The sequence below is a fragment of the Gopherus flavomarginatus genome, chromosome 1, assembly GCF_025201925.1.
Source record: "Gopherus flavomarginatus isolate rGopFla2 chromosome 1, rGopFla2.mat.asm, whole genome shotgun sequence".
In the NCBI taxonomy this organism is placed as follows: Eukaryota; Metazoa; Chordata; order Testudines; family Testudinidae; genus Gopherus; species Gopherus flavomarginatus.
In genome coordinates, this window is record NC_066617.1 from 360073575 (window position 1) to 360098104 (window position 24530).

General features: G+C 40.3%; 2 protein-coding genes across 5 annotated transcripts in view; both read right to left on the bottom strand.

Moving 5' to 3' along the window:
* Positions 1-24530, bottom strand: part of DGAT2 (diacylglycerol O-acyltransferase 2) — a 660465-nt gene that overhangs the window by 555731 nt on the left and 80204 nt on the right. The gene's annotated exons all lie outside the window — the stretch shown is intronic.
* The window catches only part of UVRAG (UV radiation resistance associated), a 185041-nt gene that overhangs the window by 149228 nt on the left and 11283 nt on the right, over positions 1-24530 (bottom strand). For 2 of the 3 annotated variants that reach the window (XM_050930437.1, XM_050930420.1), the window contains exons 2-5: positions 17170-17287; positions 16098-16132; positions 10750-10911; positions 8809-8883 (exon numbers count right to left, since the gene is read on the bottom strand). In XM_050930437.1, coding sequence (XP_050786394.1) covers positions 8809-8883; positions 10750-10911; positions 16098-16132; positions 17170-17287 — 390 coding nt within the window. The remainder of the gene's footprint in view (positions 1-8808; positions 8884-10749; positions 10912-16097; positions 16133-17169; positions 17288-24530) is intronic. The other variant, XM_050930426.1, reaches the window with a different exon arrangement.

Sequence of the window (24530 nt, forward strand, 5' to 3'; positions counted from 1 at the left end):
CATCAAGTGATCCATCCTCAGTTGCACATTCCCAGCTTCTGGCAAACAGCTGTATGCAAAAACAGATTTCACATTTTGCGCTGTACCTTTAATTTGTTTAACTTCCTCATTTTTGTGTAGTCCCCCTTTCTGAAATTAGACGCTAGTGTTGGGCTGCTGTGGTGTTTTCCCTGCCACAGCTATGCTTAATTAAATTATACTATGGTCACTATTACCAAGCAGTCCAGCTATATTCACCTCTTGGACAACATCCTGCGCCCCACTTAGGACTAAATCAAGAATTGCCTCTCCCCTTGTGGGTTCCAGAACTAGCTGCTCCAAGAAGCAGTCATATAAAGTGTCAAGAAAATTTATCTCTGCATCCCATGCTGTGGTGATATGTACCCAGTCAATATGGGAATAGTTGAAATCCCCCATTATTGAGTTTTTTATTTTAATAGCCTCTCTAATCTCCCTGAGCATTTCATAGTCACTATTACCATCCTGGTCAGATGGTCAGTAATATATCCCTACTGCTATATTCTTATTAGAGCATAGACTTACTATCTATAGAGATTCGATGGTACAGTTTGGTTCATTTAAGATTTTTTTCTTCATTTGAGTCTATGCTTTCTTTCACATATAGGGCCACTCCCCCACCAGCATAACCTGTTCTTTCCTTCCGATATATTTTGCACCTGGTACTACTGTGCAAACTATGGAGAGAAAAGGAGGGATGCACACTAGGAGATAAGGAGGCACTCCAACCCTCAGCTGTCAGAGGGTAGTTTTCCTCTTGTTGAGGGTCTCCCCTCTTCCATCCTTCTGCAATATTCAGTACTGGCACTGGGCATGGCAAGTCATGCCATCAGATCAGTGACAACTGACTTTCTGGAGAGGCAGCCTGAAACACATTTTGATAGATTCACCTTCCTAGAGCACTGTCCACCTGATATTGGCTGATGAACAAGCAGGGAAAGGAACAAGCGATCACCTTACATGTCTGTGGAGTTGTGGCTTCAGTCCCTCTCCTTGAAGAAGGGAGACAGTGACATGACCCTTCAATAGGGAATGTGGCCTCTTGTCTACCTGCTTGTGTCATGGGACTGAAAGCCTATGACACTGCACAGAAAATGTCCTAGAAAACAGGGTGACCTTTGGGACACAGTAAAAGGGTTTCAAGATACCGAGTGCAAAACAAAACTTGTGTCTTCTTCCCTTCAGAGACAAAAGCAAGTCAATAAAATGCCATTAAAAATGCTGCTCTTACCACTGGCAGATGCAGGGAGGCTTCTCAAAAGGTGTTCCTGCAGGACACAGGACTGTCTTGTTGACAACCAGCAACGGTAAACAGTTTAAAGGGAAAGGATCTAGAAAAGCGAGGAAGTGGAACCCAAGACTCCCGCTCCTTTCATCTTCCCACTAACTGGTCCCTAGAGAGCTGATATGGCCTGCATCTGTAATTTTTTAACCTGGACAAGACAAACTGGCTACAAATGAACAACTAAAAACTAGAAAGTGTTAAATATTTACATGAACATAGAACAAGAAGGTCAAGTAGACCCACAGCAAAAACTGTTCAAGGTTTTGCAGATTCTGTAACCAGACATTTTTAACAGCATCAAGAGGGAAACCCTTTTAAGAACCTACCCCAATCAGCTTCCTGCCATAAGACTTAGATCTTTGTCTCCTCCTGCAACACTGGGTAAGCCCAAGAGAGAGATGGGGAGGCTTTCTGCTCTTACTAGTATGGAAGACAAAGTAGAGGACAAGCTACTGCAGGAGGCACAGAAGCTACAGGGATCTTAGGTGGTGTTGTAAGAAAACAAAAGAAAAAACCCACCCTCACGAGGGGAGTAGCTCCCAGCACTGGTGCACTGTCTACACTGCCACTTTACAGCACTGAAATATGTAGCACTTATTGGGGTGGGGGTGTCCACAAACCTGAGTAAGAAAGTTGTAGCGCTGCAAAGTGGTAGTGTAGACAAGGCCTCAGTGGTTTTAGCAAGGGGGGAGCAAAAACCCACTCAGAGCACATCATAAGGCTCCTTTGCAGAGTGCCTGAGAGGGCTGCTGCAGAGGCAGGGAAATAAAATCTGTACTTCAAACACCACAAGAAAAAGGGGGACCATAGAATTCTAGGGGTTCAATGTCTTGATGAGCGAGAAGGAGAGAAGCTGGAACTAGCAGCAGAGTTAGAGAAGGCATTAGAGGAGTCTGAAAGCCACATGGTGATCTCAGGCAGAACAGCAGTGTTGGAGGCAAACAGTAAGCCTTAGGAGAAGCTTATCTCCCACCTGGGAAGCCTTCCTGAGAACACCATAGACAGCCTCCAAGTAATGGCTGCTCTGACTCTACAAGGACACGTGATGAGACCACATGTCTCTAGACTCCATCTTGGGATGTCAGTGTTTTACCACTGACTGGCATGGGAACCAAGCTTTGGGAACAAAGGGTTCCTGCCAGATGCAAAATCTATATAGGGCAGGGAGTGACAAGCTGGGGTTCTTCACTCCCAACACCAGAATACTCCTAGAAACACCTGAGGAACAAAAGACTGAACTGGGGGAAGTGCTGGACCCAGGCTAAAGGGATTTTAGCCTGTGAATGAGACACCTGGGGATTCCAAGCTGTAAAGCAAGTGCAGCTTGCCCCTTAAGAATCTGCAGCCTGCTTGTATCATTTCTTTGGATATGAATAGTAGATTCTCACCCTATCCAGTTAGTATATTAAGTTTAGTTGGTGTTTTTTGTTTATTTGCTTGGTAATCTGCTTTGATCTGTTTGCTATCCCTTATAATCACTTAAAATATATTGTTTATTAACTACAAACTTGTTTTTGCTTTATTTAAACCAGTGAGTTAGAGTGAAATGTGTGGAAATCATAACTCTGGGGCTAAAGGCTGTTGCATATTCCTCTCCACATTGAGGGAGGGGGCAAATTGTATGAGCTTACGCTATACGGTTCCCTATGCAGTGCAAGACAGTATAATTTTGGGTTTATACTCCAGAGGGTATAACTGCAGCTGGGGGTGCCCTCACCTGTATGTAGGCTAGTAGAAGTGCAGGCTGGAGGGCTTGGTAAAGGTGAGAGAGGGAGCCCAGACTGGTGGGTCGGGGGCTCAGTGGTACCCTAGTTCCAGGTGGCACCCCAGGGGGAACCCATCACAACATTCCATGGAAACAAATTCCACAATTTAGATGTGCCTATGTGAGAAAGCACTTCTTGTTTGTAGTCAATCTGCTGCTTATTAATTTCATCAGGTGACTCTAGGTTTTTTTATTGTAGGAAAGGGTAAATAGAATTGTGCTGTTCACTTTTTCCGCCCCATTCATGATTTTTTTAGACCTATCAAACATATCCCACCCTTTAGTCGCCTTTTTTCTAAGCTGAACAGCCCTAGTCTTTTTAGTCTCCCTTTGTATGAAAGATGTTCTATACCCTTGATCATCTTTGCTGCCCTTTTCTGAACCTCGTTTCAGTTCTAATATATCCATTTTGAGATTTGGCGATCAGAACTGGACACAGGATTTTATATGGAGGCTCACCATAGTTTTGTATATTGGCATTATATTTTTGGTCTTATTTTCCATCCCTTTCCTAAGGGTTCTTAACATACTTTTTTGTCTGCTGCACAGTGAATGGAAGTTTTCACCAATCTACCCACAGTGACGCCAAGATCTTTCTTGGATGGTAACAGCTACTTTAGAATCTATCATTGTATATGTATATTTGGTATTATTCTCCCCCCCTGCCCCTGATGCATTCCTTTGCATTTATCAATGCTGAATTTTATCTGCCGTTTTGTTGCCCGGTCACCTAGCTTTGGGAGATCGCTGTAACCCCTTGCAGTCTGCTTTGACTTAATTATCTTGAATAATTTTGTATCATCTGCAAACTTTGCAGTTCACCCTGTTCGAGATCATTAATGAATATGTTGAACACAACATGTCCTTGAGACACAACGCTGTTCTTCTCTATGAAAACTGATCATTTATTTCCACCCTTTGTTACCTATCTTCCAATTAGTTACAGTAGAGCCCAGTTTATCTGACCCTCTATTATCCGTATTAACCAAACAACCAGCACATAAGTCCAGAAGCAGGTGATCTGTCCTGTGGCCACTAGATGGCGCTATAGCCTCGCACTTTCCCATTGTCCGGATTATCCAAATTTTTGATTAGCTGATCTGACCCCAGTCCCAATTAGATCAGATAAAGGGGGTTCTACTGTACTGGCCCATGAGAGGATGTAACCTGTTACTCTATGGCTACTTAGGTTTCTTGAGCACCTTTGGTGAGGGACCTTATCAAAGGCTTTTTGAAAATCCAAACACAGTATCAACTATCACCTTTTTGTTCCAAAACTACTTCTACTGACCCATCAGTTTGGGACAGCAATTCAGATTTGTTGTTCAAAAGAACAGCTCTGATGTTCTTACCTCCCCCACATCCCCTACAGTGAAAACCAACACAAAGAATTCAGGCATGTTTGCACTACAAACTTAAGTCAATCTATGTTAGGTCAAATTACAACCACTTCAGCAATTACAGACGTTTTTCATGTCCATACTACCCTCCTTCTGTCAGCAGTGCGCGTCCTCAACAGGAGTGCCGGGCTCTGAGTGGGGAGCTAGGAGTCTTAGTGGCTGCCCTTGTCATTTTCATGGCTCCAGCAGTTTAGGGGATCGAATTGTGAAACTGACAAGAATGACAGCCAACAGCAGAAGTAAGCAATGCAGCATCTACACGGACACTGCGTCACCCTAACTACACCAATGTAAGTCCTATGCCTCTCATGGACACGGAGTTATCTCCATGCAGTAAGGCATGTACATCGGCAGGAGCAAGCCCGTGGTGTAGATACCGACAATTAGGTCGACGTAAGATGCCGTATGTCAACCTAACTCCATAATTTAGCATCTTCTATTGTCTTGTCTTCTTCCTTTAGTGCTCCTTTAACACCTTTATTGTTTAGGAGTCCCACTGCCTGTTTGGTAGATATCCTGCTACTTAGTTTTTGCATCTTTTAGCAAGTTACTTCTCAATTTCTTCCTTGGCTTGTCTTATACTTTTATATTTCACTTGCCAGAGTTTGTGCTCCTTTCTATTTTCCGCATTAGGATCAGACTTTCAAATTAGAAGAAGATTTCTTTTTGCCTCTAATGACTTCCATTAATCTGTTTTTTAGCCATGGTGGCATTCTTTTGGTAGTCCTACTGTCTTTTATGATACATTTAGTGCGAGCCTCTATTACGGTATTTAATAGTCTCCATGCTGATTGCAGGCATTTTACTCTTGTGACTGCTCCTTTTAACTAGCATCCTTATTCCTAGGTAGCTCCTGTTTTTAAGAGTTAAATGTTACGGGGGGGGGGGGGGAGGATGGGGGTGTTGGTATTTTCCCCCCTACAAGGATGACTAATTTAGTTAGATTATGGTCACTATTACCCAGCAATTCAGCTGTAGTTACCTCTTAGACCAGATCTTGTGCTCCATTTAGGACTAAATTCAAGAATCGCCTCTCCAAGCAATTGTGGGTTCCAGGATGACTGCTCCAAAAAGCAGTCATTTATGGTGTCTAGAAATTCTCTCTCTGCATCATGTCCTAAGGGGACATTTACCCAGTCAATATGAGAAAAGTTGAAATCACCCATTATTATTGTATATTCTGGTTTTGTAGCCTCTTAGCATTTCATAGTCACTGTTACCATGCTGGTCAGGTGGTTGTCAGCATATGCTTATTGCTAATACTCTTATTAAAGCATGTAATTTCTATCCACAGAAACTCTATAGTGCAGTTTGATTCATTTAAGATTGTCATCTTATTTGACTACGCTTTTATAACATAGTACCTCTCCCTCTCCCGTGCCCCACTCCATGCGTGACCTACCTCTGTCATTCCTATGTCTTTTGTACCGTGCTATTATCATGTCCCATTGATTATCCTCATTCCACCACATTTCTGAGACACTTTTTATATCAATTTCCTCATTTAATGCCTGGCATTCTAGTTTACCCATCTTAGCATTTAGACTTCTAGCATTTGTACATAAGCACTTGTACATTTTGTCAATATTTAGTTGCTGGCTTTCATGTGTTATGCTTACATGGGACTCTTACATTTGATAGTTCATTACTAGCTCCTACCTGTTCTATACTAGGACACAGAGTTGCCCCTTTAAACAATTCATCCCTAATGGATGTCTGCGTCCAAACCGTGTGCTCCTCTGCAGCTGTTGCCTTTTTTCCAGGCTTTAGTTTAAAAAAATTCTCTACAACCTTATTTTCTGTGCTAGCAGTCTAGCTCCATTTTGGTGGTTGTCTGACAACCATCAATTTCTCATTTCTGTCATGATAGCAGACAATGGTGAGTGGATGGCAAAGATCCTCAGAAATTTTTTTTAAACTTAACATTCAGCACTGTTTCCTCATACCAAATGTAAAGCTGGTTTGTCAGTAGTGCATATATTAGTTTATGACCAGCATCTCAGAACAAGATTAAATTAAAGTAGGAAACTAGAGTTATATTGAGATGTGTTGTATTTTGCTCTAGGACTCCAAGCATCTAGTTAGGAAAGGAAGAAATCAAATTGAGAATTAGAGAAACTGATTCTGTCAACAAATTGCTACATCATGTCCAAACACCTCAAATTACAATATGCAAGCTCCTCAACAGGATTTGATTATGACTGCACCACATTGCATTTTACTGTTGCTGGAGGTCCCAGTTATAGAGACTAAAGATCTCCTCTAACATAAACATTACAAATCCCCAAATCCTAGAAGTTCTCATTAGATCTTGAAAACAATTTGTTGTAACAGATTTTGCCACTAGGTCCCAGCCTGGACTCAGCCTTACTAAAACTTGTATTCTCTTCATTTAGACTGTTTAAGCCTAAATTTAATTTAGTTTCAGTTTCTAAAGATATTAATCAACAGAAGTGCATCTGTGCTTTATGCACCCTTATAAAATGTTACATAGTATATTGCTCATCCTTCCATGACACTATAAGAACGAAGTTCCAAACCCAAATAAAATTCCAACACTTCAGACACTCTCCTTGCAAGGAGTCTTGCATCATGTCCAGAAGAGTTAAATTCAGGTTCTGGCAGACCACTGAGTTCAGACAAGTTGACTTCTGTCAGTGAACAGTGGCAGCTAAAAGGAAAGATAGCAAGCGAGCAACCTCTCAAGTAGCCTGTTACCAACCCTTTAGGGCTCTTTAAAAAAAAAAAAAAAAAAAAAAAGAAGACCACCAGAGTCCTGAATTCCATCTGGAAACTTACAGGTATACAGCATAACTGAGGGATACTGGTCTTATGCTTGTAACTAGCACTGTAACAGTCAGAGAAAAAAAAGACATGTTTACATTGCTCACTGAAATCACCATCATGTTTGCAAATGCACATTAGGCCCCTCTAACAGCCTGTATCAGCCTCACTTGTTTGCTTCTCAGTCACCTCCATGCCATTTTTGAGGCTTCTCCAAAACATAGAACAGTCAGCCAGAGTCTAGACTCTAAAGCCACTAGCCTCTAATCATATTCCTCACGAAATCTCATCTCAGAAATAATCACAAGCAGCAAGTCAATAGCTGTATTTCAAAAAGACAGTTATTTACTTCTGTTGGCTTCCCAGAGCCACCTGCATACAATGAAGTGTTTTAATTGCAACCTCTTTGGGGCAAGCTGCGTTTCAGTTGCAAGGTATGGGTCTTGTACACTGTCAGTGCTTAGAAAATGCAATAATTACATTATACATGGTTGTTGCTAACACAGCTTCAACTATAGCATGGTCAGAGTCAAAACGCTGACTATTCGGTTTGCCTTGTATTAGCTTGAAAAAAATTAGAGGATTAAGATTAGGAGACATGAAAGAGGGGAAATCATTCAAAGAAGGGGGTGAAAGAGCTACAGCGCTTAAATGTAAATGACTGGAAGATGGGGAACTTCATTTTAGCATTAGCGTGTCTGGTCATTAAGTGTTTTGAAATACACCACCAATCAAGGTACTTTAAATCCAAAGTAATCTTTCATGATTAATAGCCACTTGAAGCTGATTCATTTTCAAGCTTTTTACAAAGTTTGTTTCTCACATGCGTGTGCCATTGGTGCTGACTGATTGATAAAAACCATAGCATTCAAAGATGAAAACAAGCATTTTTGGGCAGCTAAAACCACAAGACATTAGACACACTCTGGAAATAATTTTTTAATAAGATGTTGATCAAATACTGGGCCTACCAATTTTAAAAAGTATTTAAGACAGTGTAACTGCATGAAATCTCATTAATCTAGCATTTGTGCTCTGCACAGCCATTAAGATAACCAAAGTTCAGTTACTACTTATCCAGTTATCCAAGATGGCAAGGATTAGGAGTGTGCTATCTGCAGCACTCTGCTTTTGCAGAGAGAAAGACGTAACTTGTTTCATTCAACAGTAACCCTTCTGGTCATTTACAAGCCAATGACTGGTTGCAACTAGTTCTATTAAACTTACTGGGAAAGCAAAGATGGAAACTGCAACATGGAACCTCAGAGACAGAGGTTAAGTGAAGAGGACAATAAGAACTGTCTTCAATTTACAAGCTTGGGTGCCTAAAGTTAGGCACCTAGACAAAAGTGGGAAAGGTTCAGCACTCTTGAAAGTTAGACCATTTGTTTAAGTGGCCCAATTTTTCAGAGATGCTGAGCATCCCAATATCCAATTATTTAGGTGCTTACAGTATGCACTGAACCTTGAAAATGCTGGCCTATGCCAAAAGAATTTAAATTACAGCCTGTGACTATCATTACTACATAATTTGCATAAATATTAGGTATTCGTACCTTCTGTTCAAATGAAGCTCCATAATAGCCATCGTTCAACCCAAAAATTATTTCATTTGGGTTTGTAGCATGTATCTGTAGTTTAAAAAAAACAAAAAACACAATGACATTAGGGTCAACTTAGTTTACCTGCAATCAAGCTTAATATTAATTGCTATTTTTATGACTGTCACCTTTTCAGTTCTTCCGTCTAGTGCTAATAGTGTCCATGAGGGAACTGAACTATTACCATAGAGAACACACTTGACTTTCACACCTCTAAACAGGAAACGGCCGATATGCTCAGTGATTATTCCCAACTTCCAAGATGGGAAATAAAAAAAATTTGCCTTAACCACTATATAGCACCTAGAACTACTTACAGTATCAGATAAACAAGTCTTCCTCTTTCTTAGAGCCAGAAGTAGAGAAATAGTAGGAAGATCGAAAATAATAAAAACAAACAAGGAAATAGCTCATTCAGACAGCTCAGTCATAAAGGAGCCAATTTTCAGCAGATAATCAGTTAGATCGATCATATTCTTTGTTGTTTACGGCTCAACACAAAACTTTTCCTACATTAAGTGTGTTAGCTGAGGGGTCAAGGTTATTTATAAACAAAAAAGGTAGTGTTAGCGAATATTCTCTAGAGGCCTATTTCCTTGGTGCAATGAAATGAAACAGAACACTGAAAATCAATCTTCCGCACAGAAAGTACTGGATCCAACAACAAAATGCTTTTTCATTACAAGTCTATTTTATAAATAATGTTGACATTTCAAACCATTTCCATCCTTTAAAGCAGTAGATTCGTTTTAGAACGGCAAACTCAAAGAGCAAGAGAGACCAGGGTAGGACACTCATCTAAGAAACTTAGTTGAAAACCAAGTGTGTCAACCTACTGTGATTACGATGAACAGACACCTGGCATTTGTTTCACGAGTTATGGCTCTGTAAGTATCTCCCTATTACATCATTTGTAAGTTTAAAGAAAACGTTAAAACTAATGTTAATGACTCGCATTTATGTAAAATCGCAACTAAGATTCCACTTGTTCCATAAGACCCACAAATACTAACCAGAGGCTCTCAACCCATCATTGCATTGTGACCCCCTTCTGACATGAAAAATTACTACATGACCCCAAGAGGGGGGTCTGAAGCCTAAGACCCACGTGGGGGTCCAAAGCCCGAGCCCCACCGCCCAGGGCAGGGGGCCAAAGCAGAAGCCCAAGGGCTTAAGCCCCAGGTGGGAGGGCCTGGAATCTGAGCCCCACCACCTGGGGCTCTTCAGACCCAGGCAGTGGGGCTTGGGCTTAGGCTCAGGGTCCAGGCCCAGACTCTAGCAAGTCTAATGCCAGCCCTGGTGACCTCATTAAAATGGGGTCCCAACCCAGTTTGAGAACCGCTGTACTAAACCCATGCCAGACAGGTGATATCCCAGGACTAGAGAAGAACGAAGGGAAAAAAGGTTCCAAGGTTAACACCATCCTCTTGGTTTCTTAGTCTGTAATTGGATTGAAGATTTTTATGCCAAGGGCATTGTTGGCATTCTAGTAGTATTAGCACAGTCTAATTAGAAAAGCTAAAGAAAGTAAACTGTGATCACATACAGAGTAATAATGTTATGCACTGTTTCTCACTTGGGGCTACTATTGTGATTACGAAGCTCAAATAGCTGCAGCAACTTTAAATCGCCAAGAAATTTCACAACATAAAAGACTTTCACATTGTGTCCATCCCTATTATTTAAAGCTCCGTACAATGAGGAGAGCTACCCATACTAGCAGTCCCTTTATAAGTAGTTTTATTCCATAATTAAGATACAGTGTTTACTATATTTTATCATTTTCCTTCTCTTCAGTCTGTTTGTAGCCTTGATCTTAGCAACTTTTTTTTCCCCTTAAACAAAGACTTTTAGCTACTTAATCCACAAATTGAGGAAACATGCTTTTAATTTTACCTGCTGACCCAAGTATTTTAGTCCATCTAGATTGACTTTCCATTCGATCAACAGCTGAAAGAGCTCTTTCCTGCCACCCCAGATCCTCACCAGAAAACATGACACAGATGTATCGAGGCGATCAGGCATTATTCCAAAGTCAAGACTCCTCCACGTTGGATTCTGTTGATAAGTAAAATAAAGATGTAGGAAGAAAAACTGAAACAACACCAAAGAATGTTGAACAACATACAGTGTGTTTAAAATTTAAAGAGGCCAAGCATTTATGTCAAACTTCCAGACTGCAAGAACTGAAGTAACATCCTGCAAGATCAACGGTCTACTAAGTTACACATGAGAAGGCTCAAGCCATCAGAGACTCTGCTCCTTCATTATTCACAACATTCCATTTTCTGATCAAGATTCCTAGTTTGGCTCCCATTTCCATCTGCTGCTGCAAGCCTGCAGGCTTTCAGACCAACTACTATTTTCTTCCATTATGAGATGCCAGGAAATTACTTCATTAACTTCCTTTTGCCACAACAGGCACTTTTTCAAGAAATACAAATACTAGTATTTTTAGAAAATGGGAGTAGCGTGAAGACTGTTCCATACTTTTAACATCTGGCTTCTAAAAAAAGAGCTGTAGTTTATATTAACACTGATTTACTTCTCATTAACTGAATTTGGTTTAACTATTAATGGGGGTTTGTTCCTATTCCCCTTCACCCCTCAACTCTGCAATGCTGACACCAAGCCCTGAGTGCTCTCGCCTTCTGAGGAGCTCTCTTTATTCTAGAAATTTAGAGAGCCAGCCAGACAAGTCCAGACCTTAGGGTTTGACAAAAACCAGACTTAAAATCCTGCTGACTAATTTCTCTGAATTTAGAGGTTTCAAGTGTCTTGAGAATTTTGAATAATCACAGTACCACTATATTTAAGAAATTATGAAAAACAGTCATAACATGCTGCAAGCTTAAACATGCATACTAGTGATTTAATAGGTCAGAATGAGAAGACTCCAAAGGGTATCTATTTCCTTTTGTAAGTTTTACATAAGTCCTTGTCACCTTACTCACTTCTTGAATTTTTCCTAGCAAGAAAGACCTATTTTATTTATTTATATATCTGTTGCTGGCCACCATCATAACAGGAAATTAAATACTGGTGGAGTACTTGGCAGTCATATGGGAACTTGCTAAGATGTGCTACTTTAAGATCTGCAGCACTGTTAGTAGTGATTGCATCACTTAGCCTTGTGTTTCTTTGGATAGACCCCCAGTTTATAATTAAGTTTCCATTTCAGACTAAATACAGCAGAATTCTAGGTATAAAAAACGGTCCCAGAGAAAACCCAACAGGTTTGGACAAACTGGGGGAGGTCGGTCAAATCAGCAGATCTTCAAATGTGTTCAAGGTTTCCTGACTTCAGAATGTCTTCAAATCCTGCTGGATAGCTCCCCCAGTTTGCTACCAAACCCTCATATGCTGAAGTCCAACTTCAGCACTCAGACTCAATTTAAACCTCCAGGAAGGTAACAGATCTTTGGACTTAACAGCAAAGTGATGCACAGATAAGAAATTTGACTTATGCTACTTCAACACTAATATTTTCCCTAATACTCTAAAAGAGAGACTTGCATATCTCTGGAAAGTATCTGAAACTTGTCTAACCACCAGCATTTTCAGCCTCTTAGGGCTATGCAAATACCACTGAAATCAATAAAAGTACTCACTGAGTACAGAATATTTGCAAGAGGAAGGACTGTAGGATCAGATACTTGTTTGTAAGCTTTAGGCTACACTGAAGCCATCTAAGGACCTAACACAATTTTAATTTTCAGTTTCTAGGACTTAAGTTTCTTAAACTGTAAGCTCTTGAAAGTAGGGACCATATTTCCACACAACACAGATATTCCCTAATTACCACTTATACTACAAGATTATATAAAATTTGCAGCAGCTCTAGTTCTTCTAATACAGTTCGCTAGCAGTACTAAGACACTATTCTGAAGCTCTACAGCTCAGATTTTTAGAACTTCCTGTTTTTATTCATCAATATCAAAATAACTTTGAAAACAGTTCTCAAATTCACTGTTAAAGCCTAATTGGAATTTATTAAGCTACATTCTTCCCTCCTATTCATATTGGCATCTGTGGCATTACCCGTAAGTGTTAGGCTTCTGGCTTTTATATGTAAGTTGGCTTTAAGGGCAAGGGAGGAAGGAGAACAATAATTATACTTGTTTGTTTGGCGACATTTGGAAGACAGGAAAACAATTGTTTATGGACTTTGCTGACAGCTGTCAGAAAAAGTAGGTCACGTTCTGAGTCTAGATGGCATGACCATTTCCCATTAAAAACATTTGATTGTAGGGTTTATGCAACACCAATAATACCTGGCACTGTATGTACCACCACTGCAACTAGCTCTTCCAGAAAGTGAAAACTGAGTCAGACTAGTACTGAAGCCATCTGCTAAATAATTTACGTAGTTTGTCAGATGATTATTCCTTTTCAGCTTTTAAACAGAATAAATTTTGTAAAGCTTTTAACATGGGAACAGAGTGGGAAAAAATGCACACATTAAAGTGAATTACCCTGGAGTGTTTTGTTTAGTTATATTAACTAAGATTTTTTTGGAGCGATGTTTTATATTGGTAATTTGTTGAATTGTTACTGCTATTCAATAAATCCACTTCTAGTGATTTCCACATATTTGAACAGGACTTGGAATGAGCACGAGAATTCGATATTTTCTTTCCCAAAGCTATCGAAGGCTGACATGATTTCCTTTACAAGACTCATTCTGGGAAGTTATAACCAAGATACCCCAAACAGAGGGAGAGTGAGACAATCACTTATCCAAGAGAAGCCAGTTCTAAACATTGCATAGAATTGTGACCTGCTGGTAAGCAGAAATAAGTTTATTTCCTACCCATCTCCCTGTACCTAGGCCGAGCACAAGGAAGAACAGACAAGTATTCAAGGAAGCTCTCCTAACAGAGGAGGCAATAGCTCACAGCATTATTCCTCACCAACCTTTGGGTCAAGAATCATCTTTTGGGGGAGGGAGGAAGGGATGAAGACAATAACCTCCTTCATATTCTGAGATACAGCTACCGAAGTGCATTTGAGGCTTTGAGCTCACACACTTGGATGCTGATTAGTAGGACTGGACACATCACACTTCAAGTTGACTCTCCATAGCTGCATAGACTGGATAGGCAACATCATGCTTATCCACAGTTACATTTCAGATGCACTATTTTCTTAGAGCTTTAAACACTTTAGTAGTAGTTAGCAATACCAGCGTGACCAAAGGATATAAAGAGCAAGACCCACTATAGCCATCTATATTTGGAAGTAATAAGAAAATAGGTGCCAAGCCACCAACTGCATCTATTTGGTTTTTATTTCCACTCTCTAACCAGTACAGTTCTGTTGTTGCTAGCACCAGTAGAAGTGTTGGTATACACAGAGCAGCTTCTTTCTACTGTGACATGATAGGGCAGCCTAGGTGTTGGTCTTTTTAATGTTGCCAGCATTACTAGTAACGGTAGCACTACCTCAGTGCTGGAGCATGGCAAAATCTTCAGCAGTAAGGACTTCAAGACTTGAACTGCAAAAAAAAAACCCACACTACTCTGAGGTTAACATGAGAGTTGCCCTCATTACCCATGTACCAAGGCTAGAAACAATTTTCTTGCGAGAAGCTCTGCTTCTCACCATTCACGCTGGGAAGGGTAGTGTTGGGGTGTGGCATAGTCTGGATTGATTTAGATTAAAGTGATATAAAAATCACCATTTTAATCATGATTGAAACAGCAAGTGGTGACCCTTGATCTAAATCATTAATTTTAATCATGTTTTGCATTTGTACTTGAGTTATTTTCTTAAGAAATGTGATTCTCATTGGTTAGTAGCCATTAAACATGGTTTTGCAACTAAATATAACTTTTACACTAAATTTTGTACTTTTTTTGCTATCCAGGAGGATACACTACATCTTAAACACAATTTCCCCCTCCTTCTCCACACACACGTTATGTTAAGAAATGCATCATTTACCATTTTCTATTTACTAGATGAGTAATTTTTTTGCTTGCAATTATATCAAGCTCTGTTTGGATGTAAATTCAATTAAAATGCAAACAAATTTTAATTTATTTAAAATTAAAATCTTAAATTGGATGGCTGCATAAGAAAAAAGTTTACCCACAAGTTTATTCAAAACATGTTACTGAGAGCAGCAAAGTGCCAAGTTAAAAAGAGCGGGGGGGTTGGGGGGGGAGAAAGGTTATTTGCCTAGATTCACAACAAGTAAGATTTCCTTGACTCCCTTCCTCTACTACAACCACATCTTCTGTTTGAGGTTCAAGTTGTGTCTTCAAAGATGACCTCACCCTTCTTGATCATAAATCTCCCATCTGTTTTGCTCAACTGCTAGGTTTCATAGAATCATGGAATATCAGGGTTGGAAGAGACCTCAGAAGGTCATCTAGTCCAACCCCCTGCTCAAAGCAGGACCAATCCCCAACTAAATCATCCCAGCCAGGGCTTTGTCAAGCCTGACCTTAAAAACCTTTACAGAAGGAGATTCCACCACCTCTCTAGGTAACCCATTCCAGTGCTTCACCACCCTCTTAGTGAAAAAGTTTTTCCTAATATCCAACCTAAACCTCCCCCACTGCAACTTGAGACCATTACTCCTCATTCTGTCATCTGGTAGCACTGAGAACAGTTTCTCTCAGCCAAGAGTGTCAACTGCACTGTTAGACTTTAAAAAGTACAACTTGAAACAGTTTTAAGAAGTGAGTTAGTAGTAGTTTCATACTACACCTGCCCCAAATCCCCTTCATTGTTTTTTCTGTGGATTTACAGATGCATTTGCAGGGTTCTGGGGTTTTGGTCCACTCTGAAATGCTGCTATCCTCTGTTGCCAACACATGCAATGATTCAACTGACTATACAAAATATATACTTTGTCAAATGCATAACAAACAAAAAAAGAGACCTTCCAGTTAGTAATTGTAGGTGCTACTTTTAACAGTAATTACAACGGTAGCTGGATAATTCAGATTTACATGACATTAAGTTGATAACATCTCCCTCAGGGAGACCCTCAGGTTGTCATTAATCCAAAACATTGCCCCTTTTACTCCATAAGGGCATGAACCTTTGGGAGTGGACAATGAGATCCAGCTGTACTAGTTTAGTCATGTCTAGAAAATGGAAGAAAAGACTGTTTCAGATGTTTTACTACGAACTAAGTGCAATATTTCAGCATTAAGTAAGCCTACACATTAGGAGATCAGAATGAAGCACAAGAGTTTCTATACAAGTTCACCAATATTAAATCAACTTACCAGGGAGTTCTTGATCACTTCACTCCTATAAAATTCTAAGAGGGAAAAGAATTAAGTGAGTAGAGAAATTCAGCCCATTTTCAACCTTTAGGTACAATGTTAATATTTACGCTACAGTACAAATACTTGTTTTTTAAAAGGGAACTGTTCTGAAAACAAGTCCTAGAAGTATATTCTATGCAAAAGGTAACTAACTGATGCATTAGTTCTAGTAGAAACGGAATCAAACTTTACCTAAAAAGATCAAACTGAGCTTGCCAATGTTCAGATCTAAACAAGACCAATTTTTCCCCCCTCACTAATGGCACTTTGTCATCCCATTTCTCCACTTGTAGCTTGAAGTAGAAGGCAAGAAGCAATAGATGGGGGAAAAACACATTCAAACATGCTCACCAGGAACAGGAAAGACTAAACATACATTGCCGTTTAGGGACTCAGTATTCCACAACTGTTGTCTGCAGCTTAGTTACCATGGTGATAAGCATCTTGGAAGAATTTAAGATAGATTGTGCCTGTTCCTGGGATGCAGTAGCAGCTAAGTCAGATGTAGGAGAAATGGAATGTTTGTTCAAGAGTTGGTTCAGTTTGACTGAGCCTGCCTGCTCCTGATCTTTCAGTTGCCTATCAATGCATTAGGCAAATAGTGCAGGGCACATCAGCTGCTCAGAGTCAGAGCAGACCAAGCCTTGAAGCCCTAATCTGACCAAATTTAGAGAGAGAGGCAGTGCCTCATTGTGCAGATAACTAGCTGCTTTATATATAAGGATACCTATTTTGCTAGCAGCCCAGCCAGTGGTACTGGTGTAGTCTAAGCAGACAACTCACGCAGCTTGACAGCTGCAAGACTGATAGTTGGGTCTATCTGCCGATAGAAAATGGAGAAAATGTGGAAGCTTTCATTGTTTATCTTTAGCTCATCTGAAAATACAAATGAATTTTAATGGTATCAAGTCACCAGGAAACGAAACAAATTCAAGGTAGGATGAACTTCAAAAAAACTGAACAAGGCGCATCAGTGTAGTTTGTATAGGAAAATGGAGTTACGCGATAAGTGTTGACAATAGGCCCTTACCTTTACATATCTTAGTGTTATCACACAAATGAAGAGTGAAGTAGGTATCCAGAAGGCGATAACCATTCCTATTAACAATGTTACGTGCAGCAATATTCCGTAGGTGACGAAGCCGCCGCTAAAAAATAAAAAAGGACATTGAGGAGCAGGAGTTAAAACTGTACATTCAATTTATGTTTGTTTGTGGATAGGTGCTTTATTCTAGAAGAAAGCCATTAATAGGGCCTGTTTAGACTTCAAAAAAAGTACTCTAATAAAAAAAGACTACCATTTTGCTAGAAAAAACAGTTCAACTAGCTATGAAGACAAATGTACAAAATAGCAGGTAGGGAGACGGAATGAACAGTAATTAGCAGCCTCTAACTCAGGGGTGGACAAACTTTTTGGCCCAAGGGCCACACTGGGGTTACAAAACTGTACGGAGGGCCAGGTAGCGAAGGCTGTGCCACCCCAAACAGCCTGACCCCACCCAACCCCTCTCACTTCCTGCCCCAACTGCCCCCCTCAGAATGCCCGACCCATCCACCACCCCCCTCCCTGGATCCCCCCACCCCTAACTGCCCCCTTGGCACCCCACCCCCTATCCAACCCCCCTGCTCCCAGTCCCCTGACTGCCCCAATCCTATCCACACCCCTGCCCCATGATGGGCCCCCTGGGGCCCCATGCCTATCCAGCCCCCCGTTCCCCAGCCCCTGACCGCAGAACATCCACCCCATCCCATCTCCCCCGCCCCTCATCCAACCCCCGGGCCCATCCCATTTACCATGCCACTCAGAGCAGCATGTCTGGCTGCCACACTGCCCAGCCAGAGCTAGAGATGCAGCTGCTCTGCTCAGCAGGAGCGCATATCTCCGCTGCCCAGAGCGCTGCCTGGACGGCAGCATACACTATGGGGGGGAGGGGGGGACAGGCGGGGCTGGGGGCTTAGCCTCTCCAGCCAGGACAGTCCCGTGGGCCAGATGTGGCCCAAGGGCTGTAGTTTGCCTACCTCTGCTCTAAATATTCAGAGAGTGAGCAAGCACCCATGACTGCCTGAGAAGTCAATCTGTTCTTAGTTCTGCTCTGGTGCACCACTTTTATTCTATATAGGTTTTTCTACCATGTTCCTCACCATAGTGTGATTGCCTTCCACCCATGTAGCTTTATGCATTACTAACATCTGCCAGCTGCTGATGCAGTAATGCCACCAAAATGTTCTTTATCCACTAGCAACAAAGCTGAAAGATTCCAAGTTAGGAACTGTACTATTTTGGAAAGATGCTGCTGGTAACACAAGGAGAACAAGTAGCTGTAAAATAAAAAAAGTCATCAAAAAAGCCAAACTAGAGACATGTGATTGGCTAAAAAAGCTGCCCAAATTCATAAAAACATAAGAACAGCCATACTGAGTCTGACCAACAGTCCATCTAGCCCAACATCCTGTCTTCCAACAGTGGCTGGTGCTAAAAGCCTCAGGGGGAATGAACAGAGCATGGCAATTATTGAGTGAGCCAACCTGTGATCCAGTCCCAGTGGTTTAGGGACACCCAGAGCATGGGGTTGTTGACCCTGACCAACTTGGCTAATAGACATTGATGGACCTATCCTCCATGAATTTACTTAATTCTTTTTTTAAAAGCTTACTGTATATACTCGTTCATAAGCCAATTTTTTTGGTAAAAAAGTGACACAAAGAGCAGGGGTCAGCTTATAAATGGGTCCACAAAAAAAATTGATGATTTTAAAAACTCTATGGAATCATTTAATTGAATATCTAATACATTGTTGTTTGTTTACCTGGAGCATCTGCAGGCATGGAGCCCCTCAGTTCCCTGTGGCCACAGTTCGCTGTTCCCAGCCAATGGGAACTACAGGAAGTGGCACGCCACTTCCCACAGCTCCCATTGGCTGGGGCTCCGTGCCTGTGAACACTCCAGGTAAACAAAACATCCAGGCCCACTAGCTGCTTACCCTAACGGGCCACGAGCCAAAGTTTGCCAACCCCTAAAATATACGGTCGGCTTATGAAAGGGTCACAGTTTTTGCTATTTTTAACCTAACCATCTTGGTGGGGTCAGCTTATAAAAGGAACGGGCTAATGAACGAGTATATTTTGGCCTTCAGAACATCCAATGAATTCCAAAGATTGACTGTGCATTGTGGAAAGAAGTACTTCTTTATGTTTGTTTTAGACCTGCTACATACTAATTTCATTGGATGACCCCTGGTTCTCGTGTTAAGTGAAGGGGTAAATAACACTTCCTTAGTCACTTTCTCCACACCATTCATGATATTTTAGACCTTAGTCATATCCCCTCCCCAGTCATCTCTTTTCCAAGATGAACATTCCCAGTCTTTGTCTTTCATTATTTAGGGGTATAGAACAGCTTCTGTATATCTTTGTTGCCCATCTCTGTACTTTGTCCATTTCTTTTGAGATGGGGCAACCAGAACTGCACTGTGAAAGCTATATTGCCATATTCTTAAACAAAGACACATTAATCTCATTCGAGGAAGACAGACTTCCCTGTAATGACGGATAATTAGTGAACCAGGCTCAAGAAATTTCCCATTGGGTTGGCTAAACTTTTTATATGAAAAAAAGTTACTATTCAGCATTTACTGATTTTGTCCAAGCTAAGAGGAAATGACTGACCATTGTCCATATTGAATGAAATGACAGATTGCATCACTTATGGTCACTTTCAGTGAGTGCTAGTCAGAGAAACAATGTTGTTTGTGGTTCAAGTACTCTAGAAAATGTTACCTTCGCACTAAAGTAATATACTTGATTTTTTTAAATGATTTCATTGAACTATTTGAATACTGTACCGTATCAGGTTCCAATAAAATTGGAGTCTTAATCCTAGATTTTGGGCCAAGGTTATCCGATAGTTTGCTGTCAAGTCCAAACAAAGTTCACAGTTGTGACCAAGCTTCTCATTTTCACAACACGCTAAGCTCTAAAAGTCTGACCTTCGCGCACAGCCATTTTTATCATAATGTACAAAATTTTACAGTCTCCAGTCACACTCAAGTCAAAAACCCTTTTCCCCAGAAGCAGTCAGTCATTTTAACCAAGTACATACATTTTTGTTAAAAAAAACAAAAAAACAAAAACAAAACACATTCCACATAGTTAAACACTTCATGGCCCCATTTTAAGAATTCCACTGAGCCACCGTACAGCTAGAAGAGATATGAAGAAATTGTCAAAGAAGTCAGCACTTACATTAAGAAAACTGGCTACAATCCAGACACTGTAGTGTTTTGTGCCAATTTCAGCTCTAAGCAGCTGCCATTTGATCCTCAACACTTGTAAAACTTTTCACTGGATCCCTAGTATACTTCAAAGGAGTCTGTTTGCTAGTAGTTCATTATGTAAATACAAATATTCCTCTTGACTAGATTCACTTTACAGTTCCTCATCCTCTCAACCTATTTCATATGCCCTGTCTGAGGCACAAACTGAGCTTCTTAACAGCACTGTTTTACAGGAACAACTTTTCAGTTTATTTTAGTTTCTCAGCAACAAATAAGAGATTTAATACTAAATTTTAGAATCAGGAAAACACATTCTTAATTAGTCTAAGACTGGCCATATCATGAATCTGAACCAGAGGAGAGTGGTCTTTAGCTCGTAATATTAATATTGCAGAATATATGGAAAGCCATCACTCACTTTGAGTCTCATGCAAAAATACAAGCTTAGAAGGGAAAATTAACAAAAGAGAAAGGAAGTTCTCCCTCAATACTTGTATGGCCTCCTCACCACTGTTAAATCTGACACACTACAGTGTAATATATTTTTTCTTATCTTTTAATACCTCACCTACAGTAAAAGTCAATGGAGTGATCAGTCATCCTATATTTATGAACTACTATTCCAAAAATCAAAGCTAGGACAGTTCATGCAGTATGTGAAACAGAAGCTACTGGTAGTATTACAAGCAGACTGTGCTTCTGATTTTAAATAAACTGTAGTGATTCACAAGCAATCATAATACAAAGTTAAGAGTTTTTCATTTTACACCAAACCAACTGATACTTCAGCTCTCTCAAGCTAGCAGTTTTTAAACACAATAAAAAGGTATACAAGCGTGCATATTCAAGATCAGGTTTGTGCCCCGGCACACCACATTTCAGAAGTCTTCTCTATCCCCATTGTATAGTTTTGATTCTAGATTTCTCATTGTGCCTTCCAAAAGGCTGTCCTAATTCTTCCAACATACACTTCCCACCAGAGCAGTTTAAACAAATAACCTACAAGTCCTTGACTGCAGACACTGGAGGACGTGACATCTAATAGAAAAATGGTGATGGCTAAAAGTTGGTCTCCCCACTGTCAATAAGACCAACAGTAGACCCCAACTGTCACATGGAGATACTGAGAAGCATTAAGAAATAATCCATGGAGCAATATCAGACAACTCAGAGTACGCCTGCACTGTAAACAGATCTGTAGGACCTGTGTCTGTGGACTTTGTGTTTCCAAGCCTGCGTGTCCAAACTGCATGGTAAACCTAGATCTCCAATTGCTGAACCTCGGTCTCTTAACTGTGCTGCACAAAGTGGTACAGACCTGGCAGATGCCATGCGGTTGATGCTCCTCCTGCCTGTTGCCGTAACTGCAGATTCCCCATAGGTAGACCAGTGCTTTTGGATTAGAGTCACAAGCATAAATTGATGGGATCACATCATGCAGCTTGGGATATGCAACAGTGGCTCCAGAACTTTTGCACAAAGCTGCAGACATTCCTGGAGCTTTGTGAGTAGCTTGTCGTCCAAATCCTCCAGCATCAGGACATATGCACAAAGGAAAGTGTACCAGCCCAGAAACAGATTGCCATAGACATCCATAAACTGTCTACCCCAGACTATTACACATCTGTAGCTAACCAATTTGGTGTTGCAAGTGCACTGTTGAGGTTGTGGTAATGAGGTTTTTAAATCACAGTCCTGAGTGCTTCACCAAAAGGTGGTGTGCATTAACTATGTCCCTGAAATAAATGCTGGTTTTAAGAATACAGGCTGTCCAAAATGCACCAGGGCCATCCACGGGACTCATGTGCTCCTTGCGGTGGGTAAACTATGGGCACATACACCGAAAAGGTCACTACTCAGGCCCTAGTCAACCAGAGAAGCAGGCTTATGGACACTAACATAGGATGTGCTGGCTTGGGTGCATGATGGGAGTTTTCCAAAACAGCAGGACTATTTCCACCAGCTGATAATTTTATCAGTAGAGTCACTGTCCCTCTTGTTAATCTAGGGCAGTGGTTCTCAACCTGAGGTCTGCAGACCTAAGGGGTCCACGGACTACGTCTAAGGGGTCTGCGAAAGACAAACTGAAAACGGAACAGAATTCAACTATATACACAGACGTATCGATTTCCAATGGGATCTGCACCTCCATATGAAATTTCCAAAGGGGTCCACAAATGAAAAAAGGTTGAAAACCACTTTGCTAGGGGACCCTGCTTAGAGACAGCCAAAGGAAAAAAAAAAAAAAAAAAAAAAAAAGGGTCCACTGCAGGAGAATAAGCACTATTTAGGAGGATGACCACTTGTTAGCTCAGACTTTTTTTTTTTTTTTTGCAAGTTTTGTTAACTATTTACATAGCTTACATCTAACCTTCTACTACAAAATGAACATGTATAAATGCCACACAAGCAGTTCTGCGCGCATGAATAGTTTTACTGTAACTAAGCATTGTGCTTTCACATTTTAAAAAAAAGACTAAAGATTTGTTTTAAACAGAATCCCTCTGAAGTCTAAAAACAGTTGAAAACAATAGCTTAAGTACCATGAAAAAGAGCTGACAGAACCTTTAAATCAAACAATGAGCAAAGAGGAATGAATAATCCTATTTTTCATCTTGGCTTTAAAAATTTTGTTCAATATTTTCCTGAGTAATCAGTTTTACATGATTAAGTTGGATAATGGTTTCTCAACCTGAAGTCTGTGGCAAAGTAAATGTTTTAGCAATATTGCTAGCAAAAAAGGGACTGCCAGAATATCAACAGGATATTTATAAAAAACTCGTATCATTCCCTCCAACACAATTAAAAAAAATCTGGGTGAATCTGAACTTATATCTGGCATCTATTCCCTTCTGTTTTACAGTAGTATCTAAAAGCCTCTATCAGAACTACAGTCCAATTGAACTAGGTGCTATACAAGGAAATACATCTGTCCCTATTCCAGAGAGCTCACAATCTATGACAATGAGTATGGAAGGAAGGCTATGGAAATAGCAACAGTCACATGATTAAACATAGGCCAGCTACGTTTACAATCAGATCAATTTTCTTTTTATATAAATTCAATAAAGAGATGCATATGTAGAGTTCCTAGAGGCTATGCACGCCACCATTATCAACTGACAGACTACTGTCAGAACTATAGGGGGGACAGGATTTGAAACACAAGGCATGAGTCATTCCAATAACAGTCTTCTTACAAGAAGTTATTCTAGTTTACGGTGATTCTTTTTGAAATGTCAATGCTATCGTTTTCTATGTATAAAAACATTATTCCAACCGATCTGTTCCTTTAATAAGCGACAAAAGGCACATCTTAGCCTCCACGGCATATTGCAGATGATGGTATAGATAGTAGATCTCTGATTATTAGAATTTCAGCATAATGGGCTGAAGTGCAAATTTTAGTAGCCTACTCCAAGCTTTTGTGACCTTTTATGTGAAAAACATAATACTTGGAAAAGTTATTTTGAGTACTGTATTTGTCCTAGTCCACTGCACTTTGCAAGGAACTAGTTAGATGGGGAAATTAAAAGTCAGACATGGACTTCCAATCATTTGGTTCAACTCTAGCTCTGGTTAGCAGTAAGTTGATAGATCACCAAAGCTACCAAATGGCAATCAGTCTGAAGCAAGTTAGCTCTCTATTTCCTTCACAACAAGTGGCCACATCACACAAAACCCACTCATAAAAAAAATACAAACCCTGAACTGTGTATTAGAAATCCTTAATTACAACATTATGTCCTATCTTCATACTTCAAGTATTCCAAAGAGCTTTACAGAATCTTGTTGAAGTTCTGACAGCCATCAAAAATGATAAGCATAAAAGTCATTCCACCAAGTTTTGCCGCCTAGTTCTGCAGTTATAATATTGTTAACTTCTAGAAGCTCCTAATGAATCCAAGGGTGCATTACTGATGAGATTCTTTCAAAAGTCAGATTTTGGTTTTTTGTTTATAAAGTGCTCAATTCTCCTTCAAATTCTGATGAGTTATTTGTTAGTTCTACCATTAAAGTCTTTCCAGTATTATCATGGAAGCCATAAACAAGGAAGCTTAACACAAGGCATAGAAAAAAAATATTTTCATCAATGTTCCTGTTGATGTTTTGCACT